General features: G+C 39.0%; 1 protein-coding gene across 1 annotated transcript in view; it reads right to left on the reverse strand.

Moving 5' to 3' along the window:
* The window catches only part of cfap74 (cilia and flagella associated protein 74), a 134,717-nt gene that overhangs the window by 87,160 nt on the left and 27,747 nt on the right, over positions 1-19,810 (reverse strand). Inside the window, exons 14-20 of the mRNA XM_059503026.1 lie at positions 13,138-13,204; positions 12,747-12,836; positions 12,477-12,632; positions 9,767-9,881; positions 8,231-8,349; positions 935-1,057; positions 715-836 (exon numbers count right to left, since the gene is read on the reverse strand). Coding sequence (XP_059359009.1) covers positions 715-836; positions 935-1,057; positions 8,231-8,349; positions 9,767-9,881; positions 12,477-12,632; positions 12,747-12,836; positions 13,138-13,204 — 792 coding nt within the window. The remainder of the gene's footprint in view (positions 1-714; positions 837-934; positions 1,058-8,230; positions 8,350-9,766; positions 9,882-12,476; positions 12,633-12,746; positions 12,837-13,137; positions 13,205-19,810) is intronic.

The raw sequence follows: 19,810 nt of genomic DNA on the forward strand, positions 1-19,810 counted from the left end.
TATTTCATAATGTCTAAAATTTGTGTGTTATAATGAGAGGATTCGTGAGCAAGCACATTTCAGCACTGCATTGCTTAGCTGCAAACACGTTATAGCCTAAACAGAAACACTCCATACACTTACACCTGTTAATCATTTATATTTTATATTACTTCATGATGCTTTTGCGCAATAGATGAATAACAATTTATTTGTTTTAGATATTTTATGTTTAGATATTTCTATTTTACGGGAGTCCAGCAAATCAATTTATACTCCTGAATCCCGCACACAAATCAAGTCTTGTCCCACGCGCTGCACTCTGTTGCGTCCGGTCTCGCGGGAGAAGGTCTCTAATCCACTGGCACTTGACTCAACAGTAGGTGTGCTACATCCTTTTTACAATCTCTAGATTATAAAACACTGCATTCTGTCAGCAATGTAACGTGGCAGTAACGTATAGAGACCTTGGCTTGTAACTACACTCTAATTACTATTTTGAAAATTATAACACGTTAGATTACTCCATTACTAAAAAAGTAATCAAATTACAGTAACGCGTTAATGCCCAACACTGCCCACAACAAAAAATTTGGGAAAACGGATATATATAGATATATAAGGAGTAAAACATATGTAAAAGACACATCAGACTTTCAAACTATCTGATGATGTATAGAGATCAATGGCTGATGTGGATGTTGTGTTGATAAAAAAATAAATGGTGCAATTCACCTGCTTTGAACTTCAATGCTGTCCTGATACAGTCGATTATACATGCAGATTTTTAGGTCAATATTTGGCTTGGTCACCCAGACAGGGGCACTCTCTGCCACCCCACAAACTGAAACCATAATCTATGCATTCAAGAAAACAAGGAGAAAAGTCAAGTTAATCTGCTGAGCTGTTAATGCAAATATAAAAAAAAAAAAAAAAAAAAGTGTGAAACCGATACCGGTTGACAACTAGGTTGAGAAAACGTGATTTGGAAATCCAGTTTTGCCTCCCCTGGAATTGTTGGTGTGAAGATGATGGGTAGTTTGACACTCATAAATGGGCTGACATCACCAACATACGCCTGCAGAGAGACAATCAATCTGTCACATTTCCATTTAACTCTCACACCAAAGTGAGATTCACTATGAATAAATTGCAGATATCTATAGTGGTGTTTAATTGCACAGCATGAAAGGTTAAGCACAAATGTTCACCCCAGAGAGGATTTAGAATTCTAACAATGGATCCCTATAGAGTTAGCAAACATTTGCCCACTGACACAGCAAAAAAAAATGTCTTCAGTCAAATACACTTACATTTGTATCTTTATTTGATTTTTATTTACCAAAGTCTTTGCTGCTTGGCCTAGAGTGCAGCAATATCTTCACTGCTTCACCACTGTGATCCAGGGAACTGAATCGGGACTCTTTAAGATGTTGACAGTACTTTACAATAATCTTTCATTTGTTGGGCCCAATTTTTATGATCTAAACGCAAAGTGTAAAGCGCACATCGCAGGTGCACTCAGGGCTTGTCCAAATCCACTTTTGCTATTTTTACAGACGGATGAACAGCTGGCGTATGGTCTAAACGGGTTGTCCCTATTCTCTTAATGAGTAATGGGTGTTTTTTGGGCGTAACGTGCAATAAACCAATCAGAGTCTCATCTTCCATTCCCTTTAAGAGCCAGTTGCGCTCGTGCCATGACAGATTTGCTATTTACATGGTGGAATTTGGCAAGCACAAAGACAGAACGCGTCTCCGAGATGAAACGGAGCTGTTCGTGTGCGAGCAAATAGATAGATACATGCGATGACTATCCATTATGACATGAAGGCATATATACACACACACACACACACACACATACACACATACATATATATATATATATATATATTTAGCCTACAAAAAAAATCTTATGCATTGCAGTCCTTTAATTTTTACACGTTTGTGTGCTGCTGTGCGTCCCTGTGTTTAATAAGCAGAGTGTACATGCGTTGCAGACCCGCCTATACAAACATGCTTACAAAACATTGCACCAGACTTTAGACCAGGTTTGAGCTGGTCTATGGCGCAGTCTATTTTCAGATCCTTAAAATAGCAATGCGCCAGCAATGCACCTGAACACACCTCTTTTTTAGACCAGCACGCCCATGGGCGCAAAAATGAGCACAAAAGCATTTGCTAATTAAACGACGTGGCACTTGATGGGAAAATGCGAATGGCGCCGGACTGAAACTAGCAAACACACTTGCTCACATTGCGCCGGGTGTATGATAGGGCCCATAAACATCAAGTAACTATATTACTTAATATAAACAATATTTACATAGCATTTATTAATCTTAAATCCTATTCGGATGGGACTAATTTTCTAAACTACGTTTGAGTTTGATTCTTATCACCTGACATCTGCGATTCTCATGTACCAATTCGGACAGGACTAACATTGTGTTTATTACAGAGGTGGGAGGGTCTGTTCTCTTACGAGAGTTCTCTCGTACTGCGTCTTAGCTAAGACGCTACGGGAAAAGTCTCTTTTCACGAAATACTGAAGCAAAAAATTATCCTTAATTTTGAATTTTTGTAAAGCGCATTTGCAGCAGTACACAGCCATAGGCGAGACGGCTCGCTCGCTCATTGGCTGCTTCTGCGGCAAGTGCACAGCCTTCAGAGGGCAGACTTCAAGTATAACTCGTTTGAAGTAATGGTGCTTCATATAACATTATCCAGAGAAACAAATGTTAATGATAAATACCCTGTTATGTTTGTACTGGCTACTGTATACAAGGCAGCATACAGACTTTATTAAAGAGTTTGGTGATTTTACATCCGAGTTAGTTCTGGCTGCAGATAAAGTTTTAATAGTTGGTGATTTTAATATCCATGTTGATAATGAAAACGATGCATTGGGATCAGCATTTATAGACATTCTGAACTCTATTGGGGTTAGACAAAACGTTTCAGGACCTACTCATTGTCGAAATCATACTCTAGATTTAGTACTGTCACATGGAATTGATGTTGATAGTGTTGAAATTTTGCAGCCAAGTGATGATATCTCAGATCATTATTTAGTTCTGTGCAAACTTCATATAGCCAAAATTGTAAATTCTACTTCTTGTTACAAGTATGGAAGAACCATCACTTCTACCACAAAAGACTGCTTTTTAAGTTATCTTCCTGATGTATCCAAATTCCTAAGCATATCCAAAACCTCAGAACAACTTTATGATGTAACAGAAACTATGGACTCTCTCTTTTCTAGCACTTTAAATACAGTTGCTCCTCTACGCTTAAGGAAGGTTAAGGAAAACAGTTTGACACCATGGTATAATGAGCATACTAGCACCATATAAAAAACTGATGAGGAGTAATTTCTTACTGCTAAATTCTGAAAAAACAGAGGTGTTAATTATAGGACCTAAAAACTCTGCTTGTAATAACCTAGAACACTGTCTAAGACTTGATGGTTGCTCTGTCAATTCTTCGTCATCAGTTAGGAACCTAGGTGTGCTATTTGATCGCAATCTTTCCTTAGAAAGCCATGTTTCTAGCATTTGTAAAACTGCATTTTTCCATCTCAAAAATATATCTAAAGTATGGCCTATGCTCTCAATGTCAAATGCAGAAATGTTAATCCATGCATTTATGACCTCAAGGTTAGATTATTGTTATGCTTTATTGGGTGGTTGTTCTGCATGCTTCGTAAACAAACTACAGTTAGTCCAAAATGCAGCAGCAAGAGTTCTTACTAGAACCAGGAAGTATGACCATATTAGCCCGGTCCTGTCAACACTGCACTGGCTCCCAATCAAACATCGTATAGATTTTAAAATATTGCTTATTACTTATAAAGCCCTGAATGGTTTAGCACCTCAGTATTTGAATGAGCTCCTTTTACATTATAATCCTCTACGTCCGCTACTTTCTCAAAACTCAGGCAATTTGATAATACCTAGAATATCAAAATCAACTGCGGGCGGCAGATCCTTTTCCTATTTGACGCCTAAACTCTAGAATAACCTACCTAACATTGTTCGGGAGGCAGACACACTCTTGCAGTTTAAATCTAGATTAAAGACCCATTTCTTTAACCTGGCTTACACATAACATACTAATATGCTTTTAATATCCAAATCCGTTAAAAGATTTTTAGGCTGCATTAATTAGGTAAACCGGAACCGGGAAAACTTCACATAACACCCTATGTACTTGCTACATCATTAGAAGAATGGCCTCTACGCTAATATTTGTCTGTTTCTCTCTTATTCCGAGGTCACCGTAGCCACCAGATCCAGTCTGTATCCAGATCAGAGGGTCACTGCAGTCACCCGGATCCAGTACGTATCCAGACCAGATGGTGGATCAGCACCTAGAAAGGACCTCTACTGCCCTGAAAGACAGCGGAGACCAGGACAACTAGAGCCCAGATACAGATCCCCTGTAAAGACCTTGTCTCAGAGGAGCACCAGGACAAGACCACAGGAAACAGATGATTCTTCTGCACAATCTGACTTTGCTGCAGCCTGGAATTGAACTAATGGTTGTCTGGTCAGAGGAGAACTGGCCCCCCAACTGAGCCTGGTTTCTCCCAAGGTTTTTTTCTCCATTCTGTCACCGATGGAATTTCGGTTCCTTGCCGCTGTCGCCTCTGGCTTGCTTAGTTGGGGTCACTTCATCTACAGCGATATCGTTGACTTGATTGCAAATAAATGCACAGATACTATTTAACTGAACAGAGATGACACTCCGACTGCGAAAAGTGGGTCTCCGGCTGCGTGAGGAAAGTGAGTCGTTCGCTTAGGAAAGTGAGTTGATCGCTGCGTGAGGAAAGTGAATCGTTCGCTGAGGAAAGTGAGTTGCTCTCTGCGTGAGGAAAGTGAGTCGTTCACTGCGTGACTCATGAGGAAAGTGAATCGTTCGCTGCGTGAGGAAAGTGAGTCGTTCGCAGTGAGAGGAAAGTGACTCTCCGGCTGTGGAAAGTGAGTCTCCTGCTGCGCAAAGTGGGGTCGCCGGCTGCGTGAGGTAAGTAAGTACAACCCGAATTCCGGAAAAGTTGGGACGTTTTTTAAATTTTAATAAAATGAAAACTAAAGGAATTTCAAATCACATGAGCCAATATTTTATTCACAATAGAACATAGATAACGTAGCAAATGTTTAAACTGAGAAATTTTACACTTTTATCCACTTAATTAGCTCATTTAAAATTTAATGCCTGCTACAGGTCTAAAAAAAGTTGGCACGGGGGCAACAAATGGCTAAAAAAGCAAGCAGTTTTGAAAAGATTCAGCTGGGAGAACATCTAGTGATTAATTAAGTTAATTGATATCAGGTCTGTAACATGATTAGCTATAAAAGCTTTGTCTTAGAGAAGCAGAGTCTCTCAGAAGTAAAGATGGGCAGAGGCTCTCCAATCTGTGAAAGACTGCGTAAAAAAAATTGTGGAAAACTTTAAAAACAATGTTCCTCAACGTCAAATTGCAAAGGCTTTGCAAATCTCATCATCTACAGTGCATAACATCATCAAAAGATTCAGAGAAACTGGAGAAATCTCTGTGCGTAAGGGACAAGGCCGGAGACCTTTATTGGATGCCCGTGGTCTTCGGGCTCTCAGACGACACTGCATCACTCATCGGCATGATTGTGTCAATGACATTACTAAATGGGCCCAGGAATACTTTCAGAAACCACTGTCGGTAAACACAATCCGCCGTGCCATCAGCAGATGCCAACTAAAGCTCTATCATGCAAAAAGGAAGCCATATGTGAACATGGTCCAGAAGCGCCGTCGTGTCCTGTGGGCCAAGGCTCATTTAAAATGGACTATTTCAAAGTGGAATAGTGTTTTATGGTCAGACGAGTCCAAATTTGACATTGTTGGAAATCACGGACGCCGTGTCCTCCGGGCTAAAGAGGAGGGAGACCTTCCAGCATGTTATCAGTGTTCAGTTCAAAAGCCAGCATCTCTGATGATATGGGGGTGCATAAGTGCATACGGTATGGGCAGCTTGCATGTTTTGGAAGGCTCTGTGAATGCTGAAAGGTATATAAAGGTTTTAGAGCAACATATGCTTCCCTCCAAACAACGTCTATTTCAGGGAAGGCCTTGTTTATTTCAGCGGGACAATGCAAAACCACATACTGCAGCTATAACAACAGCATGGCTTCGTCGTAGAAGAGTCCGGGTGCTAACCTGGCCTGCCTGCAGTCCAGATCTTTCACCTATAGAGAACATTTGGCGCATCATTAAACGAAAAATACGTCAAAGACGACCACGAACTCTTCAGCAGCTGGAAATCTATATAAGGCAAGAATGGGACCAAATTCCAACAGCAAAACTCCAGCAACTCATAGCCTCAATGCCCAGACGTCTTCAAACTGTTTTGAAAAGAAAAGGAGATGCTACACCATGGTAAACATGCCCCGTCCCAACTATTTTGAGACCTGTAGTAGAAATCAAAATTGAAATGAGCTCATTTTGTGCATAAAATTGTAAACTTTCTCAGTTTAAACATTTGCTATGTTATCTATGTTCTATTGTGAATAAAATATTGGCTCATGTGATTTGAAAGTCTTTTAGTTTTCAATTTATTAAAATTTAAAAAACGTCCCAACTTTTCCGGAATTCGGGTTGTAGTTCGATGAGGAAAGTGAGTCGTTCGCTGCGTGAGGAAAGTGAATCGTTCGCTGAGGAAAGTGAGTCGTTCGCTGCGTGAGGAAAGGGAGTCGTTCGCTGATTGGCTTATAAGTAAACAATCCCCCACGTGGGGTGCATTCTTGTGATTGGCTAAAACAAGGGAGATATCTGATTGGTTGCAGATCATTCCCTGTTTAAAATGTAGTGAAGTTCACAGACCGCAAGCAGTTTGTAAATCAAGATATATGTGTGTGTGCATCAGAAATACATTTCTGAATCTTGTCCTGTGCATTTGTGAATCTTGAGCGCATTTGTAAATGTTGTTTGCATTTCTGAATTGTGTGTGTATTTCTGAATTTTGTATGCATTTGTGAATCTTCTGTGCTTTTTAAATTTTGTGTGTGTATTTGTGAATTTTGTGCGCATTTGTGTATCCTGTGTGTGTATTTATGAATTATGTGTGTGCATGTAAGTGACGTGAGTGATTAATTAAGTGACATGACATTCAGCCAAGTATGGTGACCCATACTCAGAATTTGTGTTCTGCATTTAACCCATCCGAAATGCACACACACAGAGCAGTGAACACACACACACACACTGTGAGCACACACCCGGAGCAGTGGGCAGCCATTTATGCTGCGGCGCCCGGGGAGCAGTTGGGGGTTCGATGCCTTGCTCAAGGGCACCTAAGTCGTGGTATTGAAGGTGGAGAGAGAACTGTACATGCACTCCCCCCACCCACAATTCCTGCCGGCCCGGGACTCGAACTCACAACCTTTCGATTGGGAGTCCGACTCTCTAACCATTAGGCCATGACTTCCCCTTTTTTTTTTTTTTTTTTTTTTTTTTTTTATGTATGAATCCTATGTGTGCATATGTGAATGTAGTGTGTGCATTTATCTTTATTGAGACTCTTTTGGCTCCATAATAAACTACTGCTGTCATGTACAGCAGCTTTCTGTTGGTAAAAAAAAAAATACTTATGATAATGCTCCGTTAGTGTGAAGTTCTTTGTAGTATTACTTATTTTTAAGTCACTTTTGATAAATATGTATTCAAATAAATAAATATTTAAATAAACAAATTTAAGGACTTGTTACACGGCACTTGGGTTATTCTTGTTTTAAATCTTCTTTTAAACCCAATTAAAAGGCAAATTTTACCCGAATAATTTAGCAATGCTTTTTACTTGGGGTTATGAAACCCTGTTATGGAGCAGGGTTAACAATGTTTTTGGGGCTTAGCAACAGACAAAAATAAATTGTTTAATTTTTACCTTTCTAAAGTCCATTTAGGAAAAATTCTATATATAACTCGGGATACAGAATGCTAGAGCCATTATATAAACATGTTACATGCTGCATTTGTCCAATCATTGACACTGACACACAAATATGCAAATAAGAAAGTTAACCCAGGGTTTAGAAATGCTCAGTCTGAAATGTCAGTTTGTGAATATCCAGGATTAATTGTTAACTGTAATATTGAAACCTGAAGCAAGATATGCCAGGATTCAATGTACCAGGATTAATTACTGGTTTTACATGATTTTTTGCTTTCCTGATTTGTTTTCTTAAATGTCTGTAAATGATCAGTGTGCTCATACCTCTCCAATGCTAAACTCAGTTGGCTCAAAGCTGCCCTGCTGCTCCACTGTAGTATCCACTAATCCTGAATCAGCCATCAGAAGCTCATCAGGACCACGACTGCTGACAGGAGACACACCTACATTACAGGCAAGGAGAATTTACTATTACGAACAATTACAAAATGAATAGATTGCAATGGGTATGCAAAAAAAAAAAAAAAAAAAAAAAAAACCTTCTATTAAAGGGGTGGTTGACTTTTTTTTTTTTTGTTTAGGCTTGATTGAGTTTATGGGGTGCAGTCTAACATGTGTTCATGTTACATTTTTTAAAAAACGCATTATTTTTCACATAATTTACTTTTATTGCACACTGATCTGTCCCTTCTCTGAAAAATGCCTCAATTTATTTCCTGTTATTTTGAAGCCACTCCCTCAGAAATATGTGACTGGTCAGCTGGCTCAGTGTGTTGAGATTCGCTAAACTGTCTCTACAGTGCATCTGAACATCCCGGCCGTCAAGCTCAGAATGTGTTCTCCTGTTGTACTGTAAACCATGACGTCCTCTTTATTGCTTATTAATTTGAGTCCGATTGAGACACAGAGAATATTAATGAAGAGGATTGCACAGAACCTGTGCAAGCATGGCTCTTAATGGTATGTTTGTTTGTTTGTTTTTATACTTTTAGATATGATTTTAATATACGGTTTTATTCGGATTAAAGCTTTAAAACAGCACAGCAACCGTATACGTGTCCATTTATAATGCTTTTCATTGCTTTGTGAAAATAAGTGGATAAATGGAACAGTTTGTTGGAGCTGACCTGAATGAGAGAGAGAGAGAGAGAGAGAGAGAGAGATGCAGAGCAGAGCGATGTGAGGAAATGGATTGGGAACTGCTGCTTTAGAACATTGGTTTTGAAACTTGTGAGTCCATTAGAATCGTTAGAAGTCAGATTTGCAATTCATATATGCACAAACTTTTACGTGCACCCCTAGTTTTCTCTTCCCTTTCTCTAAAGCAGCACATCATGGCCTCGCACCCTTTGTTGTGTGTTCCTGGGGGCTGGGTTTATTTGGGTTTGTGACATAACAGACCCGTGTGTTGTAGTCCCTTAACAGCATTTTTTGTAGGCATTAAACTGCCAGATTTTTAAAAGCTGATATCTCCGTTTGCATTGAACCTTCAGCACTGCAACTTTGCAGATATTGCTCAAACAGCAACATTACAAACTAACGTTAAAAAAGTGAAATCAACCACTTTAATATAAAATTACGTAAAATTAAGAAACAATTCTGTTTCATTTTTTTAGACAGACGTCAGCACAATTGGTTTTAATTGATTATTTTTGTTTTGGATGCTGGTTGAACAAGGGGTTAAGTCATTGCTCAAAGAGCCTAGTAAGAATGCAGGCCTAATTAAAAATATACAGCCACATCAACATGAACATTATGTTGACATTTTTACATTTGCAACTAAAATGACCACAATTACAATTCTATTACTGCAACAAAAAAACAACAACACTATACTACAGAAAAAAAGCATTGTGTTACCTTGTTTAAGGTCCATGTGAGCAACGTCTCCTGTGTTCTTTGTGCCTGATGGAATTTCTTCTGTGTTCTCTACATTTACACTGGGCATCTCAGCACTGTAAGTTTTACCAGAAATCTGGGCAGAGAGATTGACTGAAAAAAATTAAATCTTAACATCCCAAAGACCTTCTCTGTGCCCAATTGTTAATCAGTGTTATTATGTGCAACTGCTTGCCTTCATAATTAAGACTGTCATCAATGTAACGAACACAAATTATTGTAAACTGTAGCTAATGGGTGAATTTCATGAAACCCGTCAAGAACGGTCCAAAGATGTGTTTGCAAAATGTGACCTGATCATAGGATTGCCAGCTGTCCTGTGTTGGCAAGGATATTAATTTTTATTGGCTAAAGTGATTTTGTTATAATGGGGTCTGTTGTCCCATATCCTCCACCGTGTGTAATTGAAATCCTGTGTAAACCTTACGTTGATATGACAATCAGTGTATGTTGTTATTTTTATTATTATTATTTGCACACAGGAATCAGCACAGAAGTCAAACATTTAATAATTTAATGAAATTTTTACATAAATTGTATAAATGTGTATACAGTTTGTGTGTTTGCACAGGTTTGGTTGCACTTGTGAAGGTCTACATTTTGAAGAGAAATATGGCCTTACTCTTTAAAAGGCATATAAATTGTAAATTGCCGTAAAGAGATCATGTGTGAACAGGATCTTTTCAAAAATACCGGTAAATTCATTCCGGCAATTTACCGGTATGAGAAGTTGTAACATTACCAGTAAATTGCCGGAATTCTGCTGTGTGTGAACGCAGAAAGAAAATTACCGGTATGAGCACGTACGAGTTCAGAACGCGGTGACGTAAGACGTCTTCTCCGGGCCAATCATAACAATGTGATGCATTCACGCACTGGTAAAGAAAATAAAATAAATGTCATCCAACTGAAGCGACTGTGAAATTAAAGCTCTTCTCCTTATCCGGGCGGATGAAGAAATTTGTCGTCATCTGAGAGAAACTGTTAGTGATGCAGTAAAGTATGATAAAATAACTGTTAACGGTCTCTGAGAGCAATGCATTCACAGGACAAAGTCAGGTCATCAATAAACGACCATCACAAACGAAGTAGTAGTGGAAATATTTCTTAATATTTCTTGTTCTTGTACTTTTGTCAATCTATTTGGGGGTCCTGCTACTCCACAAATCCTGTAGCTCTACACCAGTGGATCTCAACCTGCGCTACGTCATGAAATCACATGCAGCCCACCATGCCGAACACAATAAAAACTAATAATAATAATAACTAAGTTTTACAACTTATTTTAGTTTTTACATAGGGAAAAACACACAGGGTACAAACGAGAAGTCGGAGCAGTGACTGAGACAAGCAGTGACAAGAGTGCTGGACATTCGGCATCGACTTTCCGTTTGCCCCGCAACTCACTTGAGGATGTTCAGCCCGTCTTTTTTCCCAATTCTCCTAAAATAGCTTATACTACTGTTTCAGCTATTAAAATAGTTCAGTTTTGTATGTTTGGAGCAGTTTTTGATCGTTAAACAGTTTTGTTTTTACAGCTGCCAGCACAGAGAGAGAGCGAGTTTACATAGCCTATGTGTAATCAGTTTAGCCTTCTCAAATCATCACGAATTGTCTAAAATAAAATCTAAAGATATAAAACAGTTCAAGCATGTAATGATGTTTTAACGTTAAACCCAGATAAATGTGCGCTATATCGAATATTTTGTGCGGAGAGTGCAAGATAAACCACGCTTTTTTGGGACATATAGGTGCCAGTGCGATCATAATATAAAATAAAGAAATATAAAATAAAGAAAACAATTCATGGTAATTACTTTTTCCGGTGCTTTGTGACATCTTTTGAACTCAATTTGAACGCAGAACTGTTTATCTGCGCTGATAGACTGTTTGATATAAATTTGGATCAGCATAGTTTACATTTGTGAACGCACCTTTTCTGCGATGTTGCGCGTCTTACAGGCTGCAATTTACAATCGCAACTTCATTGTAATCCTTTCAAGCCGATTTTCACTAAATTGGTCAGCTCCCGACAGCATCAGGTGTTTTATTAATGGTGAGTATAATTATTTAAACCAGTCGTCTATTACGATGTCTCTGTAACAAAAGCAGTTGCATGAATACTAAAGTTTGAAACAAAAATGAAACCATCAACATAAATACTGAACACGTATTACCCTCCATGTTTAAAAATACAAGCGCAGCTGTTTAGAGGTTAATGATGTCACAGAATTTACCGGTATTTTGGAATGGATGTGTGAACGGTGCTTTTACGGAAAAAAGACGGAATGTCGTTGACTGTGTGAACAGCGCATTTTTGAATTTACCGGTAAAGTCGTTCCGGTAATTTTACGGCAATTTACTGGTATTAATGTGTGAATGAGATGTCTCTGTGTTGGTGAATGTTTCCGGTAACATAAGATTTGCATCTGTTTGAAGTAATACAGCAACATATCTGCACTGGCACTTTATTCTACCACTTTTAGCATATCTGGGGGTTAAAAAGCTGGCACCCCTACCCGAACATATTTTAGTGAGATTCAACCTTTTAGAAATATGAACATAACCAAACATCAGGACTATCTCCCTATTGGTTCATTTATGACCACAGTGGCCTTTAAATAAGGCTCTGCCAAAGATAATATTCTATAGATGTATCAGTGTTGTTCACCAGTGTTGTGAAGGATTGCTCAAGGGGGCCGTTGGTGATGGGGGTCAGCATGTAACGAGTGCCTAGGGCTCCTCTGTTGGTTAAGGTGATTACTCGTGAAATGTTCTGTCCAACCACATGAGAACCAAAATCCACAAGCCACTGATCAACAACCACCTGGAGAAAAAAAGATATGGGAATAAAAAAAATAAAATAAAAAACCTTATTAACAGTTCCTCAAAAGCTCATTATCTTGTGTGAAATCTGTGATGTATAATGTAATCACCTTACCTCACATTTTTTCTTGGAGCACTTAATGGAAACCGAAAAAGGCCCAGTAGCTGAATGAAAATGAATCATTCCATCCAAATCCACATCAAGCTAAAACAAAAAATGTATATGAATTTCAAAGCATTCCATAATCAGTTTAATTATATTTAAAACAGTGAGAGAAAGAAAGAAAGAAATGCAAATGTTCAACTGAAATTATAGGTTTTATCTACTAATTTTCTTGCTCATATGCAGTGATATAATAAAAAAAAAAATGTTACAACAGAATTTCATCTTATTTTCTCTGGCAATACATCACAGGGATGTGTAGTGACTACAGAGTAAAGTACATAAATATATTTCCTGTGAAACACTAGAGATGATAAAAATATAAAGTGGGGAAAAACATTACCAAAGGTCTAAATATAACCTCCAGTTCACAAGCCATGCCTGCAGACATAGGCCCTGGTGGCTCAAAACTGGAAAAAAAAGGTCACAGATTTATTGAATTAGAAAATAAAAGCAAACAGATTTATAGTGAAATTTGTAATTCAGGTTTCACTTTATTTTGATGGTCCCTTTAATGTCAATGTCAATGTCACCTTTATTTATATAGCGCTTTAAACAAAATACATTGCGTCAAAGCAACTGAACAACATTCATTAGGAAAACACACTGAACAACATTCATTAGGAAAACAATTCACATTTAACATTGTGTTGAATATAGGTAATATTGCACCTACATCTCTACTAACTCTAATTTTTAGAGTGTTTGTAGAGTATTAGACTGGTAGAGTTAGGGTTAAAGTAAAGATGACATGTACTTGCAAAGTTACTTTTAGTCATAAGAATGTCTGTTGGGAGATCATCACAAAGATTTTGCAGAAATGAATCAAAGACAATCTACTAATACTCTAAATGTCAACAGAAAGCTTAAAGGGGTCATACGACGTTGCTAAAAAGAACATTATGTTTTGTATTTGGAGTAATGCAATGCGTTTGTGGTTTAAGGTAAAAAAAACAACAACAAAAAAAAACAACACCTTTTTACACATAGCACATTGTTGCTCCTCCATGCCCCGCCTTTCTGAAACCCATCCATTTTTACAAAGCTCATCATTCTGAAAAGTGAGGTGTGCTCTGACTGGCCAGCTATCCAGTGCATTGTGACTGGCTGATTACATTAAGCATGCCACAGAAATTTTACACCCCTTAACATACTGTGATGCCAACTCACAGCCGGAACAGACAAAACCAATAAAACTGATTACAAACGAGAAATTGGTTGCATCCAGTGGGGTCATAATTACTGATTATAATGACTTACTGTCTTTTTACACGTTGTGTTGCGTATTGCATTACATAAAATTAAAACCCATGTCTGCATTTGTAATCAGAGAAATGATAAACAAGTGCTACTCTACACTACTCAACTTGCATTTGAATAGTCAGTGGCAAATTCTTAATTTAAAAAACCTACTTACAGTCTGGGAGTCAGAAGCACCAGGATGTCCCTTGCAAAGTTGGAATTGCCCCACTTTACAGAAACAGTCTTTGTGCACAGACGCATGTATAAAATGTACTGCACATCAAAATATTTGGGTTGAACTGTTATGGAACAGTGTTGTGAATACAATTTAACCATCGATTTCTAGTTGTGTCCTCTTATGGAAGGCCAAACAAAGTAGTTTCGCTTTTACAATAAACAGACGGCATCATACACCGCAAGCTATTGTGAGGAAAGGCCAGCAGCTTGGGAACAGCGTGGCCGGCGGATTCGACAAAGGAGTGGCCAATGAGCTTGAGTGAGGAACGACCGGCAGATTCAACGAAGGAGTGGCTAGCGGGCTTGAGTGAGGAACAGCTAGCAAGATTCGACGAAGGAGCAGTCACATGTGATGACCCCGAGCTGGACTCCGCTTTGTCCATGGTGAAAGCCAATCTGGCGATCCACAGCGGGAATTTGATGCATTTCCTCAGTAACCAGCATGGATCAGCTCTAGGCATGATGAAGCAGATATCATCCTCTTTTGGAAGAGGAGACAAAGTAGTTTTGCTTTCAAAACAAAACAGTGTCTACATGACATAGCAGCAGCAGTAACAGTACTACAGCGAGAATAAAAGTTACTCCTTTCTTTGCGTGAACATTTGGGAGGTATTATGCAAATTTTCCCCACACATTGACTTTGTTACAGTACAGACAGGAGATCACAGGTAAGGTGGTTTATTGACACAAGCAAATGGGATAGTGAACACAGGCGAGTCAAACTGAAGTGGCAATCGTGACTGATGAGTGGGGTGTAATGATACTGTCCTTAGTATAAAGCAGAGTGAAGATCCAAGTGGCAGTAGAGGAGTTGAGACGTTGGAGGATGAACACGAACACTCGATCGCTGGAGACAGGTAAGTATAACAATGGTCCTTGCAGAAAGTCCTTGCAGAAAGTCCTTGCAGAAAGTCCTTGCAGAAAGTCCTTGCAGAAAGCCCTAGTTGCAAACAAGACTGGACAGTGGCTGTATGTGTGTGAGTGTCTTTATTGTGCCAGTTGATTAGGGTGCTGACGAGGGGCAGGTGTGTGTGATCAGTACTCAGGTGAGGGAGTGCGCTGTGATTGGATGGTTTTGGAGCCTGGTGTGTCTGTGACAGATGTAGACATATGGGGGGGGGGGGGGGGGGTGTCTTAACAAGCCGTTTTAGGAGGGCTTGGATATGTCTAAACTTTTATAAAGTTTTATAAAGTGTTTGAGACTTTAGTCTTTACAACTTTAGGGATCTTATCTATTCATGAACAGTTTGTAACACTCAAAAGAGAAAGGAAAATTTGAAATTGCATCATATGAACCCTTTAAAAAGGACCATCAAAATAAAGTGTTACTGTAATTCTTTGCAATAACTACAAATTGTATGAGAGAATCACCCTGCATTTACATTAAACTTTGATGCCAGCATATAAATAGATATACTAATGTTGATTATACTATATAAATAAAATACACATTGTGACATGAGAATAGATTTTAATTAGCACAAACTAATTCTTATTAAGAGGCAAAAGCTAAGTAGCATGTTTCATGGTTTCCATAAACTCATAGAGCACATGATGAGTGTGGTTTTGTCTATATTGTGAGAACCAAATGAGAGTAAAATCTGAAATCATCTACATTGCGAGAAGCAACCAACATTCACATGTTGGGGCCCAGAGAAATTTGCTTTGCTGATGGCCTTGTCTTCCAGCAGTCATAACATCTCAGGTTACTTGACTGTAATCCTGTTCCCTGATAACTTGGCCATTTTATTTTCATCTGATTGAAACTGACTTTTTCTAAGGCTCTATGGGGTCCTCATCAATCAGAGTGTAGCAAACTGAAATGTTGGCCATATGGACTCATATGAGTACCAGGACATGTACCTGAGAACAGTTTTTCCTGCAGGAATTCCAACACTGAAACAACTTGGCTGTGAACTGTCTGTAGCGTTTGTCCTACACCAACTTTTGTGCCATCTGAGGGGATAACATATTCTAGTGGAGCAAAACTGTAGCACTTAGAATAATCTGTAATACATCATTTGGAAGCCCAGCATCTCTAAATTGGTGCCTTTCAGAGGCCAATCAGGAAGTTTCCAGGACTCAGGCCGAGGATGAGGATGAAGTACCATCCCCTGTGCCTGATATAGGGGATCTTTTCTGTCCAAGATACTAGAAAAGGTAGTATCCTCACAATTATATTCCTTAGATAAAAAAATCTGTGAGGATTTCCAGTCAGGATTTAGACTGTCTCATAGTACTGAGACTACTCTCCTTCTAAGTTCCAAATGACCTGCTCTTATCATCTGATCGTGGTTGTTTCTCTCTATTAGTGCTATTGGATCTTAGTGCTGCATTCGACACTATTGACCACAACATTCTCTTGAATAGAATAGAAAACTTAGCTAGCATTAATGGAAATGCATTAGCATGGTTCAAATCATACTTATCTGACTGCGGTCAATTCATTGCAGTGAATGAAGAGGTATCATATTGATCACACGTCCAGTATGAAGTACCTCAAGGTTCAGTACTAGGGCCATTACTTTTCACGCTTTACATGTTATGCTTGGGAGATATATTCAGGAATATATATTCACTCTTATGCTGATGAGCTCTATATTTCTTTGTGTCCCGGAGAAACATACTTATTTGAAAAATTAACGGAATGCATAGTCACAAACTTGGATGAGTAATTTCTTACTGCAAAATTCTGAAAAAATAACAGCAGTGTTAATTATATGACCTAAAAACTATTTATGTAATGACCTATGTAATAACCTAGAAACACTAAGACTTGATGGCTGCTCTGTCAATTCTGCGTCATCAGTTAGGAACTAGGTGTGCTACTTGATAGAAATCTTTCCTTTGAAAGACACATCTGGGAAGTCGTGGCCTAATGGTTAGAGAGTCGGACTCCCAATCGAAAGGTTGTGAGTTCGAGTCCCGGGCCGGCAGGAATTGTGGGTGGGGGGAGTGCATGTACAGGTCTCTCTCCACCTTCAATACCACGACTTAGGTGCCCTTGAGCAAGGCATCGAACCCCCAACTGCTCCCCGGGCGCCGCAGCATAAATGGCTGCCCACTACTCCGGGTGTGTGCTCACAGTGTGTGTGTGTTCACTGCTCTGTGTGTGTGCATTTCGGATGGGTTAAATGCAGAGCACAAATTCTGAGTATGGGTCACCATACTTGGCTGAATGTCACTTCACTTTCACTTTCATTTCTAGCATTTGTAAAACTGCATCTTTCCATCTCAAAAATATAACTAAATTAAGACCTATGCTCTCAATGTCAAATGCAGAAACATTAATTCATGTATTCTTGACCTTAAATTTAGATTAATGTAATGCTTTATTGGGTGGTTATTCTGCATGGTTAATAGACAAACTCTAATTAGTCCAAAATGCTAGAGTTCTTACTAGAACCTGGAAGTATGACCATATTAGCCCGGTTCTGTCAACACTGCACTGGCTCGCTATTAAACATTGTATAGATTTTTATATAGATTCGACAAACTGAATAGTTTAGCACCTCAGTATTTGAATGAGCTCTTATTGCACTATAGTCCTCCAGGTCCGCTGCGTTCTCAAAACTCTGGCATTTTGATAATACCTACAATATCAAAATCAACTGCGGGTGGAAAGATCCTTTTCCTATTTAGCACCGAAACTCCAGAATAACCTACCTAAAATTGTTTGGGAAGCAGACACACTGTGTCAGTTTAAATCTAGATTAAAACCCATCTCTTTACCATGGCTTACACATAACACATTAACACATTTTTTATATTCAAATCCTTTAATGGATTTTTAGGCTGCATTAATTAGGAAAACCAGAACCGGGAACACTTCCCATAACAGACAATGTACCTGCTACATGGATCAGCACCTAAAGAGGACCTCTACAGCCCTGAATATCAGCGGAAACCAGGACAACTAGACGAGCCCCAGAGACAGATCCACAGTCAAGCACAGAGACGGATCTACAGTCAAAACAAGATGATTTCTCAAAAGTCCCGGGAACCAATGTTCTGTATGTGTTTTTTGACATTATTCAAGTGATTTAAATTTTTTTGTTTTTCACTAACCACGCATAAACATTGTTTGCTCAAAAACACAATCGTGTATATACATACTGCTTTCATATTATTATAGCCCAAATTGTGCTGATTACAGTGATATTAGACTTCAGCCATTTAGATGTTTATAAGCAACTGAACTGAAGCACAAATGTTAGGACATGATAAAACTTCTTCAGGCCCCAAAAATACCCTTAGACCTCAGAGGGTTAAAAGTGCTACATAAATAAAAGAGACTTGACTTGACTTGGTGCGAACACAGTCAGCCTTGGCAATTTATGTAAAGATTACTGTAGTGTTGTCCACCCGTACTAGGACATTATACTGCCCTTCACTGCTGATCAGTTGCCCTTAACATAGGCAACTGGTGTGTCCATAAAGAAGTTCAGAAACCAGGATGAAATTCCCTGGCTCTGAGCCACAACTTAAAAGCTCTTATGTGTAGAAGGCTTAACGTTATCACCATAAGATCTCAAACTTCTTTAAAGTAATGGAACGTAACTTTTCTGGCCTGATATTATCAGGTTGTTTAGAATGGTTTAGAATGTTTAGAATGGTTTCTACACATGCATGAGAAAGCTGGGTCACTTTGTGGTCAAATCCTATACAAACCCTTAATAAGTTCTCTGGGGAGGAGAGCGAATGCTTTTCTTGGCGTGGAGTCTCAACCCCAGGGACATGAGATAAGCAGGGATGACATCCCGATGTCACAGCACAAGTTCTTGAGACTGGGTCAAAATCAGCCAGGCATCTATGCAATGTAATATGTGTATCCCCTGGAGCTGCAATGAAGCCAGAGCAGCATCCATATATTTTGTGTATGTGCGACTGACAAGGCTAGTCTAAATGAAAGAACATGATACTGGTAAGCATTGCTCCTGAATTGGATTTGAGAAAAACAATCATTTTGATTGTTAGCATTTTGAACTTGTTCTAGGTAAGTTCTGAAGTAGCTGTTCAATCCACGAAGATCCAAAATTGTATGGAACCCATTTTTTACCCCTTGGAAACCAGAAACCCGACTCTATGACCCCTTTGTCCAGCAGATCTTGCAATTCTTGTCAACAAATGTACTTTTTCCAGTTCCGTGGTAATGGGACTGGGTGGCTGACAGCCCCAACACTTGAGCACAACAAGTGAGAAACTTGTCGAAAGTTTATTTGTGATGCTTTGCCTCTTGGAACCTAATGATGACTTTTCTGACAGAGTCACCAAATGATGCGACATGTGGACATCAAGGAGGAACACTCTGGCCCTGACCTTGATGCCTTTGAAGTTAAACCACAGATGCCTCTCCACGTTGACCTTAGCAGCCATAGAAAAGCAGATGGAGTGAGCTGTCTACTTAGTTGGGAGAGACAGATCTGTGGCTTTGAGAAGTTCTAATAATGAGTCCTCCTCAATACCCCTGCTCACCTCAGATCTTTTAGAAGGTCAGCATGTTATGCCTGCAAAACTGCAATGATGTACATCATGTA

This window comes from Carassius carassius, chromosome 21 (genome assembly GCF_963082965.1).
Source record: "Carassius carassius chromosome 21, fCarCar2.1, whole genome shotgun sequence".
Classification (NCBI taxonomy): Eukaryota; Metazoa; Chordata; class Actinopteri; order Cypriniformes; family Cyprinidae; genus Carassius; species Carassius carassius.